At 62.2% G+C, this 22,990-nt stretch overlaps 1 protein-coding gene across 1 annotated transcript; it reads right to left on the bottom strand.

The window, feature by feature from the left end:
- Positions 1-3,775: 3,775 nt before the first annotated feature.
- EIF4A1 (eukaryotic translation initiation factor 4A1) lies at positions 3,776-22,822 on the bottom strand. The gene is made up of 11 exons (XM_090129510.1): positions 22,724-22,822; positions 22,132-22,180; positions 20,829-20,961; positions 19,216-19,355; positions 17,569-17,737; positions 15,353-15,462; positions 13,442-13,585; positions 7,797-7,934; positions 6,513-6,602; positions 4,995-5,074; positions 3,776-4,036 (listed from the first exon to the last, which is right to left on the bottom strand). Exons 1-11 carry the CDS (start codon positions 22,744-22,746, stop codon positions 3,892-3,894), a joined length of 1,221 nt encoding a protein of 406 aa, XP_089985636.1. The 5' UTR covers positions 22,747-22,822; the 3' UTR covers positions 3,776-3,891.
- Positions 22,823-22,990: the final 168 nt, after the last annotated feature.

The following is a 22,990-nucleotide window of genomic DNA, read 5'->3' as shown; positions in this document are numbered from 1 at the left end:
TTATGGGGTTCTGGGGGGCTTCTGGGGTTTTGGGGGGAGATATGGTGTTATGGGGGTTTATGGGGTTATGGGGGGGTTATGGGGTTATAAGGGACATGCGTAGTACGGCAAGCCGCGATTGGTCGAAACCTTGCGCATGCGCACATTTTCAACCCCGCATCGCCGCGCGTGCGCGCTGACTCCCGACCACTTCTCGCGCATGCGCGCTGCTCAGCACCGCCCTGCCAAGATGGCGGCCCCCGCGCTCCTGTCCGCCCTCAGCGGCGGCGCCGCCGCCCTTTGCGCCCTGTCCTCCATCCGCCTCCGCCGCCTCCGCCTTCTCCGCACCCTCCGCCGCCTCCGCTCCGTCCTCCGCCGCCTCCGGCGCCGCCGTTTCCTCCTGGCGTGGCTCAGCGCCCGCTGCGGCCTCCGCGCGGCGGCGCTCCCCCCTCCGTCCCCGCGGCTGTGGAGCAAACGGCGGAGCTGCGCCTTCTGGGAGACGGTGCGCGACAAGGCCTTCAGCCGCCGCGAGTGGACCGACAACTTCCGCGTGGCGCCGGCCACCTTCGATTTCCTCTGCGGCCGCCTCCGGGCCGCCATCCAGCGGCGGGACACGAGCATGCGGCGCGCCGTCCCGGCCGAGGTCCGCCTGGCGCTGACGCTGTGGCGGCTGGGGGCGGGCAGCGAATACCGGGCGGTGGAGCTCCGCTTCGGCGTCTCCCGCTCGACCGTCTGTAAGATCCTCCGCGACGTCTGCGAGGCCGTGGTGGCGGATCTGGGGCCGTGCTTCGCCACCCCGCCCGCCTGCGTGGCCGACGGGACCGCCGTTGTACCGCCGCCGCCGCTGTTGGGGGTCGGGGTTGCGCCGGGGAGCGGCCCGGGGTCCGCCATTGCCGCGCCGGAAGTCAGGCAGAGATTCGCCATTTCTCCACCGGAAGTACAACAGGAATCCGCCATTCTTTGGCCGGAAGTCCAGCAGGGAGCCTCCATTACCCCGCCGGAAGTCCGGCCGGGAGCCTTCATTGCCCCGCCGGAACTGTGGCAGTGCTCCGCCATTGGCCCGCCGGAAGTGCGGCAGGTCTCCGCCATTGCCGCTCCGTCCCCGCCCGCGGCTCAGGGCTTCGCCATCCCGCAACTGTGCGGGGTTCTGACGCGGCTCCGCGTCCCTATCCGCGCTCCTCCGGAGGACGCGGCGCGGTACAGCGACGGACGGGGTTGGCACGCCGTGGTGCTGCAGGCCGTGGTCGATCCCCGCGGTTACCTGTGGGCGGTGGAGGTAACGCCGCCCGGCCGGGGCGTGCGGGGCTCCGGGCTGCAGCGCAAAGCGGAAAGGGAGGGGGGGCTGTGCGGGCCGGGGACGGAGCGCGACATCGGGGGGGTTCGGGTCGCGCCGTTCCTGCTGGGCGGGGAGCGCGATCCGCTGTTGCCGTGGTTACTGCGGCCGTACGGGCGGGACGAGATCGGGGAGGGGGGGCGCGGAGGAGGACTAAAAGGAGAGGGGCGGCGGCGCGCCGGAAGTGACGCAACGGATGGAGGAGAGCTGGGCGGTTGCGGTCCAGGACCGGAAGTGTCTGACGGAAGTGACGTCAGTGCTGAGTCCGGACGAGGGTCCGGCGGCAAATGGTGGGGCGGAAGCGACGTCGGCGGTGAGGTGAGGAAGTGCGATGACAAAACGGAAGTGGCCGGGCTGCTGAGCGGAAGCGGCGTCAGAGGAGCGCGAGCAGCGAAGCACGCGGGGGCTCTGAGGCGCCGAGCCGGAAGTGACGTCAGAGGCGGGCCGGAAGGCGCGGAGCCGTACAGGAGTGGCGCCATCTTTGCTCAGAGACGGAGGCAGAAATCGACTCGTTACATCAGACCGGAAGTCCGCTGTTCCGCAATTGACGTCAGCGCCTGTGACGCCGCGCGGCGGGACTGCGGGGGACTTCCGGAGGTTTCCGGGGTCCGAAGCGGATGTGACGTAGAACCCGCAGCGAGGGAGCGGCAGAGCGACTCCCACCTTGCGGCGGAAATTACCACAAGTAGTCTGAATACGCCGGAAGTCTTCAGTTCGAAGACCGGAAGTCGCGGGGGCACGCCGGAAGCGTCATGTTCAGAGACCGGAAGTTACGTCACCGCTGCTCCGGAAGTCTCGGATTCATGCACCGGAAGACGTGTCATCGGCACGCCGGAAGTCTCCGGAGCGGGGACTGGAAGTTACGTCCGCGGCGCCGGAAGGAAGCGCCCCGCGGCTTCCAACGTCACTTCCTGCGCGACGAAACGGCTCCGCTTCAACGCCGCGGCGGCGGCGGCTCGGGGGGCGGCGGCGTCGACGCTTCGGCGGCTCCGGAGCCGCTGGCGCTGCCTCCAGAAGCGGAACGACGGTGACGTGGCCTTCCTGCCCACCCTGCTGGCCGCCTGCTGCCTCCTGCACAACGTCTGCACCGCCAGGGGGGATCCCGAACCCAACCGGGGGGAGAACGGGGCGGGGGGGGACAGCGGGGGGGAGGGGGACGGGGAGTTGGGGGGGGAGGAGGGGGGGGAGGGGTGGGCTGTGAGGGAGGCGGTGGCGGAAGCGTTGATGGGGTGACGGGGGGGGGGGGGGGGGGGGGGGGTGTGTGTGTAAAATGGAGGGGGGTCCGTATGGGGGCGGGGTAAAATGGGGGGGGGGGTCTGTATGAAAGGGGGGCGTCTGTATGGGAGGGGGGTTAAAATGGGGAGGGGGCGTTCTGTAAGTGGGGGCTTAAGTGGGGGGGGGGGGTCTGTATGGGAGGGTGGGCGATAAGGCGTTTGTATTGGGGGTGGCGGGGGGGGGGGGGGCAAATGGGGTTCCGTTTGGGGGGGGTGCCATATGGGTGTCATTTGAGGGGGGGCGATATGGGGTCCGTACGGGGGGGTCCCAATTGGGGGTCGATATTGGTTGGGGGGGGTCGATATTGGTGGTCAGTATATGGGGGGGGGGGGGGGGGGGAATGTGGTTGTTGGGCGTCTCCATATTGGAGGGGGGAGGGCCGCCGTTGGGTTCGTATTGGTGGGGCTGTAATTGGGATCCGAATGAGGGTGTCGCAGTGGGGGGCCACGACGGGGGGGTCTGTATGGGGGGGGGGTCCCAATTTGTGGTAAAATATTGGGGGGGGGGGCGGTTCGGGGGTCCGTATGAGCCGTGATTGCAATACGGGTCCATACGGGGGCGGGGGGTGGAGTCCTTACAGGGGGTGTATGAGGGGGGGGGTCCCGATTTCGGGTCGGTTTCCCTCCCCCCTCTTTTACAACAATAAAAGCGGATTTGGAACCAAGGTAGAAATCGCCCTTTTCAATCCCAAAATGCAGCCGCTTCCCCCCTTTCCCCCCCCCCCCACAAAAAAAAAACCCCAAACAGCCACCGATTTTCCCAAATCTCGTTTTATTCCAATAAATAAACGTTACAAAAGGGATGGGGGGAAGGGGGGAGGGTTCATTTTTTTGGGGGGGGGGTGGGCAACCCAACCCAACCCCTCCCCCACCCTTAATAAAAACGTTGGTCCCGGTGGACACCCCCCCCCCCCCGCCACCCTGGGGAGGTCTGGGGGTCCTTTTATGGGGGGGGGGTGGAGGGTCTTAAAATTACCCCCACCCCCCAGTGAGGACCCCCCCCAAAATGGACCAGAAAAAGGAAAATGGACGCCCCAGAACCGCAATGGGGAGGGGGGGTTGGGGGTCCTTTTTTATGGGGTCCTTATTTGAGGGGGGGTCCTGGTCTATTTTTTTGGGGGGGGGGGTTTCTTAAATCCCCCTCCCCCAATAAGGACCCCGCCCCCCCCCCCCAAAAGCAACGTTTATTCCACCACAATAAAAAAGAATCTGGGGGGGGCCCCCAAAGCCACAACCGCTTTGGGGGGGGGGATTCCGGGGGTCCTGGTTAGTTGTGTTTTGTTTTGTTTTTTTTGGGGGGGGTCTTCAGATGAGGTCGGCCACGTTGAGGGGCATCTCCTCGATGGCGGTGTTGTAAAACGTCTCGATGTCCCGCAGCGTCCGTTTGTCCTCTTCTGTCACCATATTGATGGCCACCCCTTTGCGGCCAAAGCGACCCCCGCGGCCGATCCTGGAGGGGGGGGGGGGGGGGGGAGGGTAAAATTGAGGGGGGGTGGCAAAATTTTGGACCCCCAAGAAACCCCAGACACCCTCATGGAGTCCCAACGACCCCCAGGGTCCCACACGAACCCCCAAAGGCAGCCACAGACCTTCACGGACCCCCAGGGTCCTTCAGGGACACCCCCCTCCCCACCGGGAACCTTCAGTGATATTGAGGGACCCCCAAAGACCCCCTTCCCCCCCCCCCCCCAGGGACCTCCAGGGACCATCAGTGATACTGAGGGACCCCCAAAGACCCCCAAGGACATTGGGGACCCACACAGACCCCCAAAGCCCCCCAGTGATACTGGGGGACCCGAAAAGACCCCCAAAGACCCCCCCCCTCCCCCTCCTCAAGGACCTCCAGGGACATTGGGACCCCCATGGACCCCCACAAATTCCTCGCCCCCCCACTGCCCCACAGCGCCCCCTACCGGTGAATGTAGTTCTCCCTATTGGTGGGCAGGTTGTGCCCCCCCCAGCCCCCATAATTTCCTCCCCCCCCCCCTCCATAATTGCTCCCCCCAGTTGCCACCCCCTCCCTGTGGATGCAGTTCTCCCTGCTGGCAGGCAAGCTGTGCCCTCCCCCCCCCCTCATCACCCTCCCAACTGCCCCCCACCCCTTCATAATTGCCCCCCCCAGCTGCCCCCCCACCCCCCATAATTGCCCCCCCCACCGGTGGATGCACTTCTCCCTGTTGGCTGTGCCCTCCCCCCTTCATCACCCCCCCCAGCTGCCCCCCACCCCTTCATAACTGCCCCCCCCAAGTGCACCCCACCCCTCATAATTGCCCCCCACCCCCCATAATTACCCCCCCTACCGGTGGATGTAGTTCTCCCTGTTGGCTGTGCCCTCCCCCCCCCCTTATTACCAACCCCAACTGCCCCCCACCCCCCCATAATTGCCCCCCCCAGCTGCCCCCCCCTACCGGTGGATGTAGTTCTCCCTGTTGGTGGGCAGGTCGTAGTTGATGACCAGGGACACCTGCTGCACATCGATGCCCCTCGCCTATTATGGGGGGGGGGGGCAAAAAAATGAGGGGGGGTCCCATAAAAGGGGAAGGGGGAACGCTGCGGGGGGGGGGGGTCCCCAGGGGATGTCGGCGGTCGGGGGGGGCCCCCGAGTCGGGGGGGGGAGGAAACAAGGGGGGGCCCCCGACCACCTCACGCTGTGCCAAGGGGGCTGCGTCCTGCGCTCAGCACGGGGGGGGGCTGGGCAGGGAGGGACCACCTTGGACCCCCCCCCCCCCCAAAATATTAATCCCACCCCCACCCCCGAGACCCCCTCACGACCCCCCATCACCCCCCACCAGCACAGGACCCCCATGTCACCCACCCAGACCCCCATAACCTCCACAAGACCCCCCAGGACCCCCCCTAGAACTCCCCAGGATCTCATATTACCCCCCCCCCAAACCCCCCCAGGCCCCCATATCCCCTCCCCAGACCCCTCAAGACCCCATATCACCCCCCAGACCCCCCCCAGAGCCACATATCATCCCCCAGACCCTCCCCAGGACCCCATATCACCCCAGCACGCCCCCCAGGAGCCCCTCAGGACCCCATATCGCCCCCCAGACCCCTCTCAGGACCCCATATCACCCCTTCATGACCCCATATCACCCCCCCAGGCCCCCATATCATCCCCCCAGGCCCCCATATCACCCCCCAGACCCCTCCCATGACCCCATATCACCCCCCCATGACCCCATATCGCCCCCCAGACCCCTCTCAGGACCCCATATCACCCCCCAGAGCCCCCATATCACCCGCCCATGACCCCATATCACCCCCCCAGACCCCTCCCAGGACCCCTTATCACCCCCCAGGCCCCCATATCATCCCCCCGAGCCCCCATATCACCCCCCAGACCCCTCCCATGACCCCATATCGCCCCCCATTATCCCATATCGCCCCCCAGACCCCTCTCAGGACCCCATATCACCCCCCCAGGCCCCCATATCACCCCCCAGAGCCCCCATATTACCCCCTCATGACCCCATATCACCCCCTCATGACCCCATATCACCCCCCCAGGCCCCGATATCACCCCCCCAGGACCCCATATCGCCCCCCCAGGACCCCATATTGCCCCCCCAGAGCCCTCCCAGGACCCCATATCACCCCCAGAGCCCCCGTATTACCCCCTCATGACCCCATATCACCCTCGAGCCCTCCCAGGACCCCATATCACCCCCTCATGACCCCATATCACCCCCAAGCCCTCCCATGACCCCATATCACCCCCTCATGACCCCATATCACCCCCCCAGGCCCCGATATCACCCCCCCCAGGACCCCATATCGCCCCCCCAGGACCCCATATCGCCCCCCCCAGGACCCCATATCACCCCCCCCAGGACCCCATATCGCCCCCCCAGGACCCCATATCGCCCCCCCCAGGCCCCATATCACCCCTCCCAGGACCCCCCCAGCCCCCCACCCACCAGCAGGTCGGTGGTGATGAGCACCCGGCTGGAGCCGGAGCGGAACTCCCTCATGATGACGTCGCGCTCCTTCTGGTCCATGTCCCCGTGCTGGGGGGGTACAATGGGGGTCAGAGGTCACGCGGGGGAGGTCAGAGGTCATGGGGGTGGTGGGGGGCAAAATGGGGGGTCGGGGGTCACAGGGGGAGGTCAGAAGTCATGTGGGGGGTCGGGGTTACGTGGGGTCCCATGGAGGAAGCGAGGGGCGTGAGTTGGGGTTGGAGGGGTCAGAGGTCACGTGGGGCGTCAAGGTCACGTGGGGTCCTGGGGGGGAGGTCAGGGGTCATGTGGGGTGGGGTCAGGGGTCACGGGGTGTGGGGGGCAAAATGGGGAGCCAAGGGTCACGAGGGGGGCGGGGGTCACGTGGGGGCGGGGGCAAAATGGGGGGAAGGGGGTCACGTGGGGCTCGGTTCAGGGGTCAGATGGGGGTGGGGTCAGAGGTCACATGGATGCGGGGCCAGAAGTCACGTGGGGAGGGTATGGGTTGCATGGTCACGTGGGGGGTCACGTGGGTTCCTAGGAGAGGAGGTCAGAGGTCACGTGGGGTCTCCAGGTCACGTGGGGTCCTAGGAGGGGAAGTCAGGGGTCACGTGGGGTGGGGTCAGGGGCCACGTAGGGGTCAGAGGTCACGTGGATGCGGGGCCAGAAGTCACATGGGGAGGGCAGGGGTTCCACAGAGGGGTCAGAGGTCACGTGGGGTATCCAGGTCACATGGGGTCCTAGGAGGGGAGGTCAGGGGTCACGTGAGGTGGGGTCAGGGTCACATGGGGCTGGGGTCAGAAGTCACGTGGGGGTGGGGTCAGGGGTCACAGGATGGGGTCAGAGGTTACATGGGGGGTCAGAGGTCACATGGATGCAGGGCTGGAAGTCACGTGGGGAGGGTAGAGCTTCCACGGAGGGGTCAGAGGTCACGTGGGGTATCAAGGTCACATGGGGTCCTGGGGGGGAGGTCAGGGGTTACAAGAGAGATCAGGGTCATATGGGGTCCTATGACAGCAGGTCAGAGGTCACATGGGGCTGGGGTCAGAAGTCACGTGGGGGTGGGGTCAGGGGTCATGGGATGGGGTCAGAGGTCACATGGATGCGGGGCTGGAAGTCATGCGGAGAGGGTAGGGGTTCCACGGAGGGATCAGAGGTCACGTGGGGCATCAAGGTCACATGGGGTCCTAGGAGGGGAGGTCAGGGGTCACGTGGGGGCGGGGTCAGTGGTCACGTGGGGCGGGGTCAGAGGTCACAGCCCCGCACCATGGCGGACACGGTGAAGTCCCTGGCGTGCATCTTCTCGGTCAGCCAGTCCACCTTGCGGCGCGTGTTGATGAAGATGACGGCCTGCGTGATGGTCAGCGTCTCGTACAGATCGCACAGCGTGTCCAGCTTCCACTCCTGGGGGGGGGGACAACACGGGGGGGGAGGGAGAAATTACTGGGGGGGGCACCCTGTATTCGTATGGAGGGGCTGAGAGCCAAAACTGGGGGGTTTGGACCCAGAATTGGGGGATTGGGACCCAAAATACGGCTGTTCTGCCCCAGCTTCCACTCCTGGGGGGGGGGGAACACCAAGGGGGCGGCAGAAATTACTGGGGGGGGCACCCTGTATTCGTATGGGGGGGCTGGGAGCCAAAATTGGGGGGTTTGGACCCAGAATTGGGGGATAAGGACCCAAAAACAGGGGATTGGGACCCAAAATATGGCTGCTCTGCCCCAGCTTCCACTCCTGGGGGGGGGGGGACGACACAGGGGGGGGGGGAGAAATTACTGGGGGGGGCACCCTGTATTCGTATGGGGGGGCTGGGAGCCAAAATTGGGGAGTTTGGACCCAGAATTGGGGGATTGGGACCCAAAAACAGGGGATTGGGACCCAAAATATGGCTGTTCTGCCCCAGCTTCCTCTGTTGGGGGGGGGAAATAAATGGGGGGGGGGGGCAGAAATATCCGGGGGGGGGCAACTTGTATTTATATGGGGGGGCTGAGAGCCAAAACTGGGGGGTTTGGACCCAGAATTGGGGGATAAGGACCCAAAAACAGGGGATTCAGACCCAAAATACGGCTGTTCTGCCCCAGCTTCCACTCCTGGGGGGGGCGACGACACAGGGGGGGGGGGAGAAATTACTGGGGGGGGCACCCTGTATTCGTATGCGGGGCTGGGAGCCAAAATTGGGGGGTTTGGACCCAGAATTGGGGGATTGGGACCCAAAATATGGCTGTTCTGCCCCATAACTGAGCTGCTCTGCCCCAGCTTCCTCTGTTGGGGGGGGGAAATAAATGGGGGGGGGGGGCAGAAATATTTGGGGGGGGGGCACCCTGTATTTATATGGGGGGGCTGGGAGCCAAAATTGGGGGGGTTTGGGCCCAGAATTGGGGGATAAGGACCCAAAAACAGGGGATTGGGACCCAAAATATGGCTGTTCTGCCCCAGCTTCCACTCCTGGGGGGGGGGGGAACGACACGGGGGAGGGGGGAAAAATTACTGGGGGGGGGCACCCTGTATTCATATGGGGGGGCTGGGAGCGAAAACTGGGGGGGTTTGGACCCAGAATTGGGGAATAAGGACCCAAAAACAGGGGATTGGGACCCAAAATATGGCTGTTCTGCCCCAGCTTCCTCTGTTGGGGGGGGGAAATAAATGGGGGGGGGGGGGGCAGAAATATCCGGGGGGGGGGCAACTTGTATTTATATGGGGGGGCTGAGAGCCAAAACTGGGGGGTTTGGACCCAGAACTGGGGGATAAGGACCCAAAAACAGGGGATTGGGACCCAAAATATGGCTGTTCCGCCCCAGCTTCCACTCCTGGGGGGGGGGGGGACGACACAGGGGGGGGGGGAGAAATTACTGGGGGGGGCACCCTGTATTCGTATGGGGGGCTGGGAGCCAAAATTGGGGGGTTTGGACCCAGAATTGGGGGATTGGGACCCAAAATATGGCTGTTCTGCCCCATAACTGAGCTGCTCTGCCCCAGCTTCCTCTGTTGGGGGGGGGAAATAAATGGGGGGGGGGGGGGCAGAAATATTTGGGGGGGGGGCACCCTGTATTTATATGGGGGGGCTGGCAGCCAAAATTGGGGGATTCTGACCCAAAATTGAGGGATAAGGACCCAAAATTGGGCTGTTCTGCCCCAGATTCCTCTCCAGGCTGAGGGGAAAAAATGGGGGGGGGGGGTCAATTAATACATGGGGGGGGCAGGAATATCTGGGGGGGGGGCACCTTGTATTTATATAGGGGGGGGGGGGCTGGGACCCAAAATTGGGGGATTCAGACCCAAATTTGGGGGATTCAGACCCAAAATTGGGGGGATTCAGACCCATAACTGAGCTGTTCTGCCCCAGCTTCCTTTCTTGGGGGGGGGGGAGGGGGGAAATAATTGGGGGAGGGCAATTAATACATTGGGGGGGGGGCAGGAATATCTGGGGGGGGGCGCCCTGTATTTATATGGGGGGGTTCAGACCCAAAATTGGGGGATTTGGACCCAAAATGTGGGGGGTTCTGCCCTCAAAACTGAGCTGTTCCAGCTTCCACTCCTGGGGGGGGGGGGTAGAAAATAAATGGGGGGGGGGCAATTAATTCGTGGGGGGGGGCCACGCTGTGTTTATATGGGGGGGTTTGGCCCCAAAATTGAGGTTTTTGGACCCAAAATGGGGCTGTTTTAACCTAAAATATCACAGCCAGTTTGACCCCCAAAATGGAGCCCCCCCCCAATTTAACCGAATTCATCCATTTTCACCCCAAAACTTTGCCCCCCCCCCCTCCAGAACAAACATTTCCCCCCCCCTTTTTGCCCAAAATCGGCCCTTTTCACCCCAAAACGGTGCCCCCCCCCTTCCTCCCAAAAACGAGCCCCCCCCCCCATCCCAAAATCAGCTCCTTTCACCCCAAACCGGAGGCCCCCCCCACCCAAAATTCCTCATTTTCACCCCAAAACTTTGCCCCCCCCCAACATTTTGACCCCACCCCCCCCCTCCTTTACCCCAAACCGGCCCTTTTTACCCCAAAGTGAAGCCCCCCCCCTTTTTTACCCCAACCCCCCCCCTTTTCTTACCCCAAACCCCCCCCTTTTTTTTTTTTTTACCCCCCCCTTTTTTACCCCAAAACGGACCCCCCCCCTTTTTTTTTTACCCCCAAAATCGGTTGTTTTCACCCCAAAATCGCTGTCCCCCCCCTTTCAGAGGCTGCCCCCACGGGGGGGCTCCCATGGTTGGGGGGGGGGGCTGCTGTCGCATGGGTTCACTGTGGGGGGGCCACGGGGGGGGGGCGTCCCACAAATCCATGAACCATGCGAGAATAATGGGGGGGGGTCTGTAAATTGGGGGGGGTCCCATTTGGGGGGGGGTTCTTTTATTAGGGGTTGGGTCCTTTGAATTTGGGGGGGGGGCCTCATTCTGGGGGGGGGCATTTAATTCGGTGGGGGGCTTTAATTTGGGGGGGATCTCTTTCATTAGGGGGGGGGGTCCCTCATTTTCAGGGGGGGGCTTTGGGGGGGGTCCCTTAATTTGGAAAAGGGGGGGGTCTGTAAATTGGGGAGGGGGTTCTATTAATAGGGGTTGGGTCCTTTGAATTTGGGGGGGGGGCGCTCATTCTGGGGGGGGGCATTTAATTCGGTGGGGGGCTTTAATTTGGGGGGGGTCTCTTTCATTAGGGGGGGGGGTCCCTCATTTTCAGGGGGGGGCTTTGGGGTGGGGGGTCCCTTAATTTGGAAAAGGGGGGGGGGTCTGTAAATTGGGGGGGGGGGTCACATTTGGGGGGGGGGTTCTATTAATAGGGGTTGGGGTCTTTGAATTTGGGGGGGGGGGCGCTCATTCTGGGGGGGGCATTGAATTCGGTGGGGGGCTTTAATTTGGGGGGGGGCTCTTTTCATTCGGGGGGGGGGTCCCTCATTTTCAGGGGGGGCCTTTGGGGGGGGTTCCCTTAATTTGGAAAAGGGGGGGGTCTGTAAATTGGGGGGGGGGGTCACATTTGGGGGGGGGGTTCTATTAATAGGGGTTGAGGCCTTTGAATTTGGGGGGGGGGGCGCTCATTCTGGGGGGGGGCATTTAATTCGGTGGGGGGCTTTAATTTGGGGGGGGTCTCTTTCATTCGGGGGGGGTCGCTCATTTTGGGGGGGGGTTATTTGGGGGGGGGGGCTTTGGGGGGGGTCCCTTAATTTGGAAAAGGGGGGGGTCTGTAAATTGGGGGGGGGGGTCACATTTGGGGGGGGGGTTCTATTAATAGGGGTTGGGGTCTTTGAATTTGGGGGGGGGGGCACTCATTCTGGGGGGGGCATTTAATTTAGTGGGGGGCTTTAATTTGGGGGGGGTCTCTTTCATTCGGGGGGGTCCCTCATTTTGGGGGGGGGTTAATTGGGGGGGGGGGCTTTGGGGGGGGTCCCTTAATTTGGAAAAGGGGGGGGGGTCTGTAAATTGGGGGGGGCCGATTTGGGGGGGGGGGTTCTATTAATAGGGGTTGGGTCCTTTGAATTTGGGGGGGGGGGCGCTCATTCTGGGGGGGGCATTTAATTTAGTGGGGGGCTTTAATTTGGGGGGGGTCTCTTTCATTCGGGGGGGGTCCCTCATTTTCGGGGGGGGGCTTTGGGGGGGGATCCCTTAATTTGGAAAAGGGGGGGGGTCTGTAAATTGGGGGGGGGGTCACATTTGGGGGGGGGGGTTCTATTAATAGGGGTTGAGGCCTTTGAATTTGGGGGGGGGCGCTCATTCTGGGGGGGGGCATTTAATTTAGTGGGGGGCTTTAATTTGGGGGGGGTCTCTTTCATTCGGGGGGGTCCCTCATTTTGGGGGGGGGTTAATTGGGGGGGGGGGCTTTGGGGGGGGTCCCTTAATTTGGAAAAGGGGGGGGTCTGTAAATTGGGGGGGGGGGGTCACATTTGGGGGGGGGGTTCTATTAATAGGGGTTGGGGTCTTTGAATTTGGGGGGGGGGGCATTTAATTTAGTGGGGGGCTTTAATTTGGGGAGGGTCTCTTTCATCCGGGGGGGGTCGCTCATTTTGGGGGGGGGGTTTATTTGGGGGCAGGGGTTATTTGGGGGGGGGGCTGTGGGGGGGGATCCCTTAATTTGGAAAAGATTCCTTATTTTGGGGGGGGCACCTCCTATTTGGTGGGGGGGTCCTTTGATTTTGGGGGGGGTTGCTTTAATTCGGGGGGGGGGTTTCTTTATTTTGTGGGGGGGTCCAGGGTATGAATGGGAATTTCGGGGGGGGGGGGGGATTTGGGGGGGCAAATAGGAGGAAATTGCAGCAATAAAATGGGAATTTGGGGGTCGAGAATAAAAGGGGGGGGTCTGCAAATATGGGGGGGTCCCCGATTTTGGGGGGGGGGTCCCTGATTTTGAGGGGGGATCTCTCATTTGGGGGGGGGGGCGGGGTATGAATTGGAGTTGGGGGTGTTGGGGGGGGGGATTTTAGGGGCAGATAGGAGAAAATCCCAGCAATAAAATGGGAATTTGGGGGTCAAGGATAAAAGGGGGGGGGGTCTGCAAATATGGGGGGAGGCCCTGATTTTCGAGGGGGGGTCCCTGATTTTGAGGGGGGGGTCTCTCATTTTTGGGGGGGGGCGGGGTATGAATTGGAGTTGGGGTGTTGGGGGGGGGATTTTAGGGGCAGATAGGAGAAAATCCCAGCAATAAAATGGGAATTTTGGGGTCGAGGATAAAAAGGGGGGGGGTCTGCAAATATGGGGGGGGCCCTGATTTTGGGGGGGGGTCCCTGATTTTCGGGGGGGGGTCTATCATTTGGTGGGGGGGCGCGGGGGGTATGAGAGGGTGTTGGAGTTGAGGGGTGGGGGGGGAGCGATTTTAGGGGCAGATAGGAAAAAATCCCAGCAATAAAATGGGAATTTGGGGGTCGAGGATAAAAGGGGGGGGTCTGCAAATATGGGGGGGGGCCTGATTTTGGGGGGGGGTCCCCACCTCGCGCTCCACGTTGATGTAGAACTGCCGGATCCCCTCCAATGTCAGCTCCTCCTTCTTGACCAGGATGCGGATGGGGTCCCGCATGAATTTTTTGGTCACCTCCAGCACATCCATGGGCATCGTGGCCGACAGCAGCACCACCTGGGGGGGGGGCAACGAAGGGGGGGGGTCACCGGGGCCCCCCCCCGCCCCATAGATCCCCCCTCTGCCCCATAGATTCCCTGCCCTGCCCCATAGATCCCTTCCTTTATCTCCCACCCCCAGCCCTTCTCCTGATGGCAGCTATGAAACTCAAACAGAAGTGAAAAGGGGGGGGTGTGTCATCAGGGCCCCCCCCTGCCCCATAGATTCCGTCCCCTGCCCCATAGATTCCACCCCCTGCCCCATAGATTCCCCCTCCACCCCACAGATCCCTATGCAGAAATCAATGGTAACTTAACTTGGGGAGGGGGTCATCAGGGCCCCCCCCTGCCCTATAGATTCCGTCCCCTACCCCGTAGATTCCATACCCCCGCCCCATAGATCCCCGCCTGCCCCATAGATTTTCCCCCCTGCCCTATAGCTCCCCACCCTGCCCCACAGATTCACCTCCCCTGCCCCATAGCCCCATACCCTGCCCCATTGATTCCCCCCTGCGCCCCATAGATTCTCCCCCCTGCCCTATAGCTCCACACCCTGCCCCATAGATTCCCCTCCCCTGCTCCACAGATCCACCTGCCCCATAGATTCTCCCCCCTGCCCCATAGATTTCCCTTCCCTGCCCCACAGATTCTCCTCTCTACCCCACAGATCCCCCCTCGGCTTCATAGACCCACCTCTGCCCCATAGATCCCCCATAGATCCCCCTTCTACCCCACAGATTCTCCTCTCTGCCCCATAAATCCCCCCCCACGCACCCCCTACATCTCCCTGCCCCATAGATTCCCCCCCCGCCCCATAGATCCCCCCCTGCCCCATAGACCCCCCCCCAATAAAAACACCATAGAACCTCCTGATCCCTCCACCCTCCCCCTCCCCAAATTAAACCTCCTTAAAACCCACACATCTTTCAGCCGACCCCCCCCCCCCCCATCCAGGGCCCCCCCCACCCCAAATAAAAACCCCATGGAACCCTCAGACCCCCCCGGACCCCCCCTCAAATCCCTCCCCCCCCCCCCCCCCCCCCCCCATCACATCTCAGCCTTTCATGTGGGAAAGGGGGGGGGGGGCACTGATATTTTGGGCCGTTTTGAGCCTTTTCTATAGAATTTTTCCACCTTTTTTTTTTTGGGGGGGGGGGGCAGTGGGTCCCCCAAACACCCCCCCCCCATAGAGCCCCCAACGCCCCCCCAATTCCCCCCCCCCCGAGCATTTCAGATGAGAAAAAGAAAAACAGCACCACGTTTTGGGTCATTTTAAGGCTTTTCCATGGAACTTTTTTCCTTTTTTTTTTTTTTGAGGGGGGGGGGGGACGACAAGAAGCAGTTCCCCCAGATGCCCCCCCCCCGCCTCCCCCAAAAAAAAAAACCACAGAACCCCCAGCATCCTCCCAATTCCCCCCCCAAAAAATACACTTCAGATGAGAAGGAGGAATGGGGGGGGGCACCACATTTGAGGTTACTTATATAGGATTTTTTTGTGGTTTTTGGCATTACTGGGTGGGGGGGGGGCTTAGAGCCTCCCATCCCCCCCCCCCCCCAAAAAAAAAACGCCTCCAGAACCCCCCCAAATCGCTCCACCCCCCCCCCCAAGCCCAGCTCAGCCCTTTTACATAGGATACAAGGAGCGTGGGGGGGGGGGGGGCACCCACATTTTGGCCCATTTTGGGTCTTTCCTATGGCATTTTTTCATTCTTTTTTTTGTGGGGGGGGGGGTCTGAGGGTCCCCCCCACCCCCCCCACCCCCCGGGCCCCCCCGTGTCCCCCCCACCTGCGTGTTTCCGCTCAGCTTCTGGAAGATGTCGTAGATCTGATCCTTAAAGCCGCGGCTCAGCATCTCGTCAGCCTCGTCCAAAACGAACATCTTAATGAACTTCGGGGCTGGGGGGGGGCACCGGGGTCAGAGGTCACAACCCCCCCCCCCAATATGGACTACCCCCCCTCCCCCTCCCCAAATAGCCTCCTTTTTCCCCATGCCCCCCCCAAAAAATGGATCCACCCCCCCCCCCGCATTCACTGCAGTGCATTCAGTTTCCATCCTAAGATGCTGGGGGGGGGGAACAACGGGGTCAGAGGTCACGACCCCCCCCCCACAGACCCCAAAACAAACCCCTATGGGCGATTTAGAGACACCCCCCCCCCCGCCCCCCCCCAAAAACTGGAGCCTCTGTGGACCTCACCCCCACAATGGAACCCCCCCCCCTCTGGTCCCACCTCCCCAAATAATCCCCCCAATGGAGCCCCCCCACCCCATGGACGCCCCCCCCCAAAAATGCACCCCCATTTGGACCCATTACAGACACCCCCCCCCCCCAAATCCACTGCAGCCCCCACTCCGAGGTTCCCCCCCCCCCACCTCAATAAATACCTGAGGACCCCCCCCCCAAATATTTGCCTTCCCCTCCCCCACAGACCTCTCTATTTTGGGGGGGGGGGGGGGGGGAGGGGGAGCCCCTAGGGGCCACTTTTTAATGGGGGGGGGGGGGGAAGGGGGCCACCCTCAGCCTCAGCGCTGTGATCACCCCCGTTTTGGGGGGGGGGCTTTGGCCAAGCAGAACGCAGGGCTGGGACCCCCCCCTCCACAGTGGGTCATGTGACACGCATGGGTCATCAGGGGGCGGCTATAGGGGGGGGGGGCAATAATTGGGGGGGGGCACCCACAGGGAGGGGATTGATTTGTGGGGGGGGGGTGTCTTATTGGGGAGGGGGGGAATCTTGTCAGGGTGTAATTATTGAGGGGGAGTAATCGGGAGGAGCAACCATGAAGGGGGGTAATTATGGGGGGGGTATTTCCCATGGAAAGCAATTAATGGGGGGGGGATAATTGGAGGGGGGGGGGACACCAGTAGAAATGCATTGGGACATATGGGGAGCTGCCACACGGCGCCTCCTAGCGGCTCGCTGCGGTACTGCAGGGACCGCCGGGACCCCCATAGGGACACACGGGGCTCCAGCGGGCGCCCTCCAGCGGCTCGGTGAGGTACTGCAGGTTGAGCATAGCCTCGATCTACGGCAGCCCCACAGGGACACGTGGGGACTCCATCAGCCCCCATACAGACACATGGGGCGACGTGGGTGCGCCCCCTAGCGACTCGGTGAGGTACTGCAGGTTGAGCACCGCCTCGATCTACGGGAGCCCCATAGGGACACACGGGGACCCCATCAACCCCCATACAGACACGTGGGGGCGCCCCCTACCAACTAACAGAGGTACTGCAAGTTAAGCATATTGAAGATCTCTGGGACCCCATAGGAACATTCGGGGACCCCCAAAGACACCCCCGGATCCCCGCTGGGCGATGTGGGGCGCCCCCTGTGGACTCACACAAGTCCTGCAGGTTGAGCACATCTAAGACCCCCACGAAGCCCCATAGGAACACGCGAGGAACCCCCAAAAGGAGCCACGAAGACAAATGGGGACCCGCGGGCTCCCCCTAGTGGTGCACAGCGGCACTGCAAGTTGAGCGCAACCAAAACCCTGGGATCCCCATAGGGACACATGGGGACCCCCAGGGACCCCCAAAGACCCCCAAGCACCTCCATGGGGACCCCCACTGACATCCTAAGGACCCTCACGGACCCCCAATGACTCACGTGTGCCCCTATTGACCCCCATAGGGACATCCGCGGGCGCTGCCTAGCAGCTCACAGCGATACTGCAGGGTGAGCACAGCCTGCATCCTTCGAACCCCACAGCGACATTCGCGGACCCCAAACGACCCCAAACACCTCCGGGACCCCCAAGAAAACCCCACGGGGCGACGTGGGACGCCCCCTATGGGCATCCAAAGGCTTCAGCATATTGAAGACCCCCATAGGGATACATTGGGTCATTGAGGGATGTGGGAGCGCCCCCTAGCGGCTCACAGCGGTACTGCAGGTTGGGCACAGCCCCCACCCCCAGGACCCCACAGGGACATTAGGGGAACCCAAAGACCCCCCCAAAAAACCCCCCCAGGGCGACACGGGGCGCCCATAGGTGCTCACAGAGGTATCTGCGGTTCAGCATGTCGAAGACGCGCCCGGGGGTCCCCACGATGATGTGAGGGGCCTCCAGCTGCAGCTTCTGCACCTCGGCGCGGACGTTGGTGCCCCCAATGCAGGCGTGGCACGAAGCGCCCATATAATCGCCCAGCGCCATCACCACCTTCTGGATCTGCGCCCCAAAACCACATTGCAACCATCAGCTACCCCATAGATACCCCATAGCCACCCCATAAGATACCCCACAAACATCCCATAAAAGGATTGCCCATAACCACCCCATAGCAGCCCCTATAATCACCCAGTGCCATCACCACCTTCTGGATCTGCACCCCAAAATCACAACGTCAGGTACCCCATAGATACCTCACAGATACCCCACAGATGGATACCCCAGATACCCCATAGATACCTCATGACCACCCCATAGAAAGATACCCAATAACCACCCCATAGAACAATACCCCATAACCACCCTATAACAGCCCCTATAATCGCCCAGTGCCATCACCACCTTCTGGATCTGCACCTCAAAACCCCATAACCACCCCATAGATACCCCATAGGCAGCTACCCCATAAACTACCTCACAAATACCCCATAACCTGCCCCACAAATATCCCATAAATACAGACCCCATAACCACACCACATCCCACCCCAGTGCCCCACAGCCCCCCCGTGTGCCCCCCGCATGAACCAGCACGGCCATACAGGGCCGCCCTGGGATGAATGGGGCCGTTTCTGCTCTGCCCCCACCGGATTTGGGATGGAGCTACGCAGCTCTGCCCTGCCCAGGCGGCGGGGGACTGGGCCGTACTGGTTATACTGGTCTATACTGGTCCATCCTGGTTCCTACTGGTTGATACTTGGTCCGTACTGGTCTATGCTGATCCCTACTGGCCTGTCCTGGTCCCATACTGGTCTATGCCATCCTACATCACCCCAAACTGGTCTCGTGTGATCCCATACTGCTCCTATACTGACTCTACTGGTCCCTACTGGTCCCGTACCACCCTCCACTGGTCTGTACTGACCCATACTGGTCCCATCCCACCCCATACTGGTCTATGCTGACCCATACTGGTCCCATCCCACCCCATACTGGTCTGTACTGACCCATACTGGTCCCATCCCACCCCATACTGGTCTGCACTGACCCATAACAGACCCATACTGGTCCCACCCCATCCCGTACTGGTCTATACTGACCCATACTGGTCCCATCCTATCCCATACTGGTCTGTACTGACTCAGACCAGACCCATACTGGTCTCATCGCATCCTATACTGGTCTGTACTGACCCATACTGGTTCATACTGACCCATAACAAACCCATACTGGTCCCATCCCATACTGGTCTATACTGACCCATAACAGACCCATACTGGTCCCATCCCATCCCATACTGGTCTGTACTGACCCAAACTGGTCTCATCCCATCCCATACTGGTCTGTACTGACCCAAACTGGTCCCATCCCCTCCATACTGACCCATAATACACCCATAACAGACCCATACTGTTCCCACCCCATCCCACTGCCTACCACCCCAAATTGATCTACGCTGACCCCATAACAGACCCATATTGGTGGTCCCGCACCATCCCACCCAGCCCCGTACTGGTTTATACTGGTCTCTACTGGTACCTGCTGTGCCAGCTCCCTGGTGGGCGCGAGGACGAGGGCCTGCGTGGCCTTGATGTGCAGCTCCAGCTGCTGCAGGATGGAGATGGCGAACGTGGCCGTCTTGCCCGTCCCTGACTGCGCCTGGGCGATCACGTCGTACCCTGGGGGGGCAACGGGGGTCAGCGTGGGGCAAGAGGGGCTCCAGGGGGGTCAGAGTGGGGTCAGCGTGGGGCAAGAGGGGCTCCAGGGAGGGCAACGGGGGTCAGTGTGGGGCAAGAGGGGCTCCAGGGGGGTCAGAGTGGGGTCAGCGTGGGGCAAGAGGGGCTCCAGGGAGGGCAACGGGGGTCAGTGTGGGGCAAGAGGGGCTCCAGGGGGTGCAATTAGGGAATTGGGGTCAGTGTGGGGCAAGAGGGGCTCCAGGGGGGGCAACTGAGGTCAGTGTGGGGCAGAAGGGGGTCGGTGTGGGGCAGTGTGGAGTCCAGGGGGGTCAGTGTGAGGTCCAGGGGGGGCAATTGGGGTCAGTGTGGGGCAAGAGGGGCTCCAGGGGGGTCAGAGTGGGCTCGAGGGGGGGCAACTGGGGTCAGCGTGGGGCAAGAGGGCCTCCAGGGGGTGCAATTAGGGAATTGGGGTCAGTGTGGGGCAAGAAGGGCTCCAGGGGGGTCAGAGTGGGCTCCAGGGGGGCAACTGGGGTCAGTGTGGGGCAAGAGGGGCTCCAGGGGGGCAATGGGGGAGTTCAAGGGGGGCAACTGGGGTCAGCGGGGGGCAGAAAGGGTCCAGGGGGGCAATGGGGGGATTCAGGGGGAGCAACTGTGGTCAGTGTGGGGCAAGAGGGGCTCCAGGGGGGGCAACTGGGGTCTGTGTGGGGCAGAATGGGTCCAGGGGGGATAATGGGGGGTTCGGGGGGGGGCAATTGTGCTCAGTGTGGGGCAAGAGCAGACAACAGAAGAGTCAGTGTGGGGTTCAGGGGAGCAATTGGAATCAGTGTGGGGCAGGGTGGGGTCCAAGGGGGGATCAGTGTGGGGCAGGGGGCATACAGGGGGGCAATGGGGGTCAATGTTGGGCAAGGGGGGGGGCCAGAGGGTGGTCAGTGTGGGGTCCAGAGAGATCAACTGGGGTTGGAGGAGGTGGGGTGGGGGTCCAGGGGGGCAATGGGGGCAGGGAGGGAATTGGGGGGGGGGGAGGGGGAAATCCAAGTGTGGGGCAGCGTGGGGGCCAAAAAAGGCTGTTTTGGGGGCTTTTTTAGGGTCAAACAGGGCAGTTTGAGAGCAAAAGAGGGCAGTTCCAGGCTGCCAAAAGTGGCAGCTGCTAAAGGGCAGCTTTAGGGCCAAACAGGGCGGCAGCTTCAGAGCAGTTTTGGGGCTGAACAGTGCGATTTTGGGTCCGGCTGAAGCCCTTCCAGGCAGCCCGAGGGCAGCCTTGAGGCACACGTGAAAAAAAAAAAAAAGGCAATTTTGGGCCGAAAAACGGCACTTTTAGGGCCACACGCAGCACTTCTGCAGACTTTTCAACCCACTTCTGGAGGCGAACGGCACAAATTGAGACCAAAAAGGGCGACTTTGGGGTCTCACCGACCCCTGGGGGGGGAGAGGAGAAGGGGGGTGACGTTTTGGGGTAAAAAAAGTGAAGTTTGGGACCTTTGATGCAGGGCAGGATGGCGCGCTGCTGGATGGCCGAAGGCTTCTCGAAGCCGTAGGCGTAAATCCCGCGCAGCAGCGCCTCCGACAGGTTCATGTCGTCAAAGCTGTCCACGATCTCGTTCCAGTTGCTCTGCGGGGAAACCAGTGCTCCCAGTAAGCTCCCAGTAAGCTCCCAGTAGCACTGGGAACCGCCCGCTATCCCCCATAGCCCCCTATTACACTCACTCCCCCCCCAACCCTCCCACTGAAGCTCAGCTCTCCTCCCAATCCATTTCTTCTCACTCAATCTTTCCCAGTCCCTCCCAGTTCCATCCCAGTACTCCCAGTAAACCCCCAGTACCATCAGGAACTGCCCAGTACCCCCCCCATAGCCCCCCATTACACTCACTCCCCCCACAGTGCTCCCACCGAAGCTCAGCTCTCCTCCCAATCCATCTCCCTCCTCTCACTCCCTCCCAATGCTCCCAATTCCATTCCAGTAAGCCCCCAGTAACACCAGTACTCCCCCAGTACCCCCCCATAGCCCCCAGACTCCTCCCACAGCCCCCCGTTAGTCCTGTCCCCCCACAGTCCCCCCCAGTGAAGCTCAGCTCTCCTCCCAGTCCATCCCCTCCCTCTCACTCCCTCCCTCCCCATCCTCCCAGTTCCATCCCAGTGCTCCCAGTAACACCAGTACACCCCCAGCCCCCCTCACAGCCCCCCCAATAAAGCCCCGCACCCCTCCCACTCCATCCCCTCCCCCTCACTCCCTCCCAGTGCTCCCAGTATGGCCCTTCCCAGTCCATCCCAGTGCCCCCATTATGGTCCCAGTAAGGCCTCCTGAAAGCCCCACTCTATTCCAGTGCTCCCAGTTCTGCCCCAGTGCCCCCAGTAAGCCCCCACAATGGCCCCATACCTCTCCCAGTATCCCCACTACGACCCTGTTTCCCTCCCAGTAAGGCCGTAACCCCTTCCCAGTTCTCCCAGAACCCCCACTAAAGGCCTCGCTCTCTCCCAGTGCTCCCAGTAAGGCCCCACTTCCATCCCAGCATTCCCAGTAAGGCTCCGTGCCTCTCCCAGCGCCTCCATTACGGCCCCATTTCCCTCCCAGTACGACCCCAATCCCTTCCCAGTCCATCCCAGTGTCCCCATTAAGCCCCCAGTAAGGCCTCACGTAGGCCTCGCTCCCCCCCGCCCCCCCCCCAGCAAGTCCTCTGTAGGCCCCATCCCGTCCCGGTGCTCCCAGTAAGGCCCCACGAAGACCCTGTATCCCTCCCAGCGCTCCCAGTCCCGTCCCAGCGCTCCCGTTTCGCCGCCTCACCTCGATGACGCCGTCCGGGTCCATCCCCTCGGGTCCATTATCGCGGGGGCTGAGCGGGAAACACCGCGTGAGGCCTCCAACCCTTCACTTCCGGCCCAGACCGGAAGCGAGCAGCGCCCCCCCGCGGCCCGATCCGCCGCGCGCTCTCTCTCTCTCTCCTCCACGTGGTGGTAACCGGAAGTCGCCCCCCTCCCTTCTTGGAAACCGCGGCGACCAATCAGAAGCGGCCGGGCGGCATCGTGACGTCACGCCGCGTGCCCGGCGCGGGGACAATGGGCGCGCGCGCGCGGCGCTCCCACGTGGACCGGGGGAGGGGGGATTAAAAAACGCACAGATTTCCCTTTTATTCCCTTTTTCTCCCCAGTTTTTTTTTTTTAATTTTTTTTTTCTTCCTTCGCGATAGGGGGGGAAGGAGCCGCGCGCCCACCTTCCCCCTCCCGCTTCCAAAAGGCGAATTTCCCCCCTTTAAACCCACCCCAAACCCGCACCAACCCCACTCCCCCCCCCCAGTCCTCCAAAATCGCTCCAAACGGCCCCCAAAAAAACCCCCGCGCCCCCTCCCATCCCCCCGCGCCGCCCCCCCGCCCCGCACCGGCTCTCCTGACTCGCTGACATCCTCACAGCGTCGGGCCCCCCACCCTCCCGCCGCCCTTCTTATAGCTCCGGCTCGGCCCCGCCCCCTCCGCGCGTCGATTGGTGGGATCCTTTCGCCCCGCCCACCCGCTCGCACCTTATTGGCCACTTTTCAACCCGGGCTCCTCCCACCCGCTCGCAGCCAATGGGAGTTGAGGCGGACGGGGCGGAAAGGCGGAGCCGGGCGGGGCGGCACCACGTGTGGGGGGGGGGAATCGTCTTTGTG

This window comes from Phasianus colchicus, chromosome 36 (genome assembly GCF_987193195.1).
Source record: "Phasianus colchicus chromosome 36, bPhaCol1.hap1.1, whole genome shotgun sequence".
NCBI lineage: Eukaryota > Metazoa > Chordata > Aves > Galliformes > Phasianidae > Phasianus > Phasianus colchicus.
The sequence above is the reverse complement of the archived record's forward strand: the minus strand, read 5'-3'. Positions and strand labels throughout refer to the sequence as shown.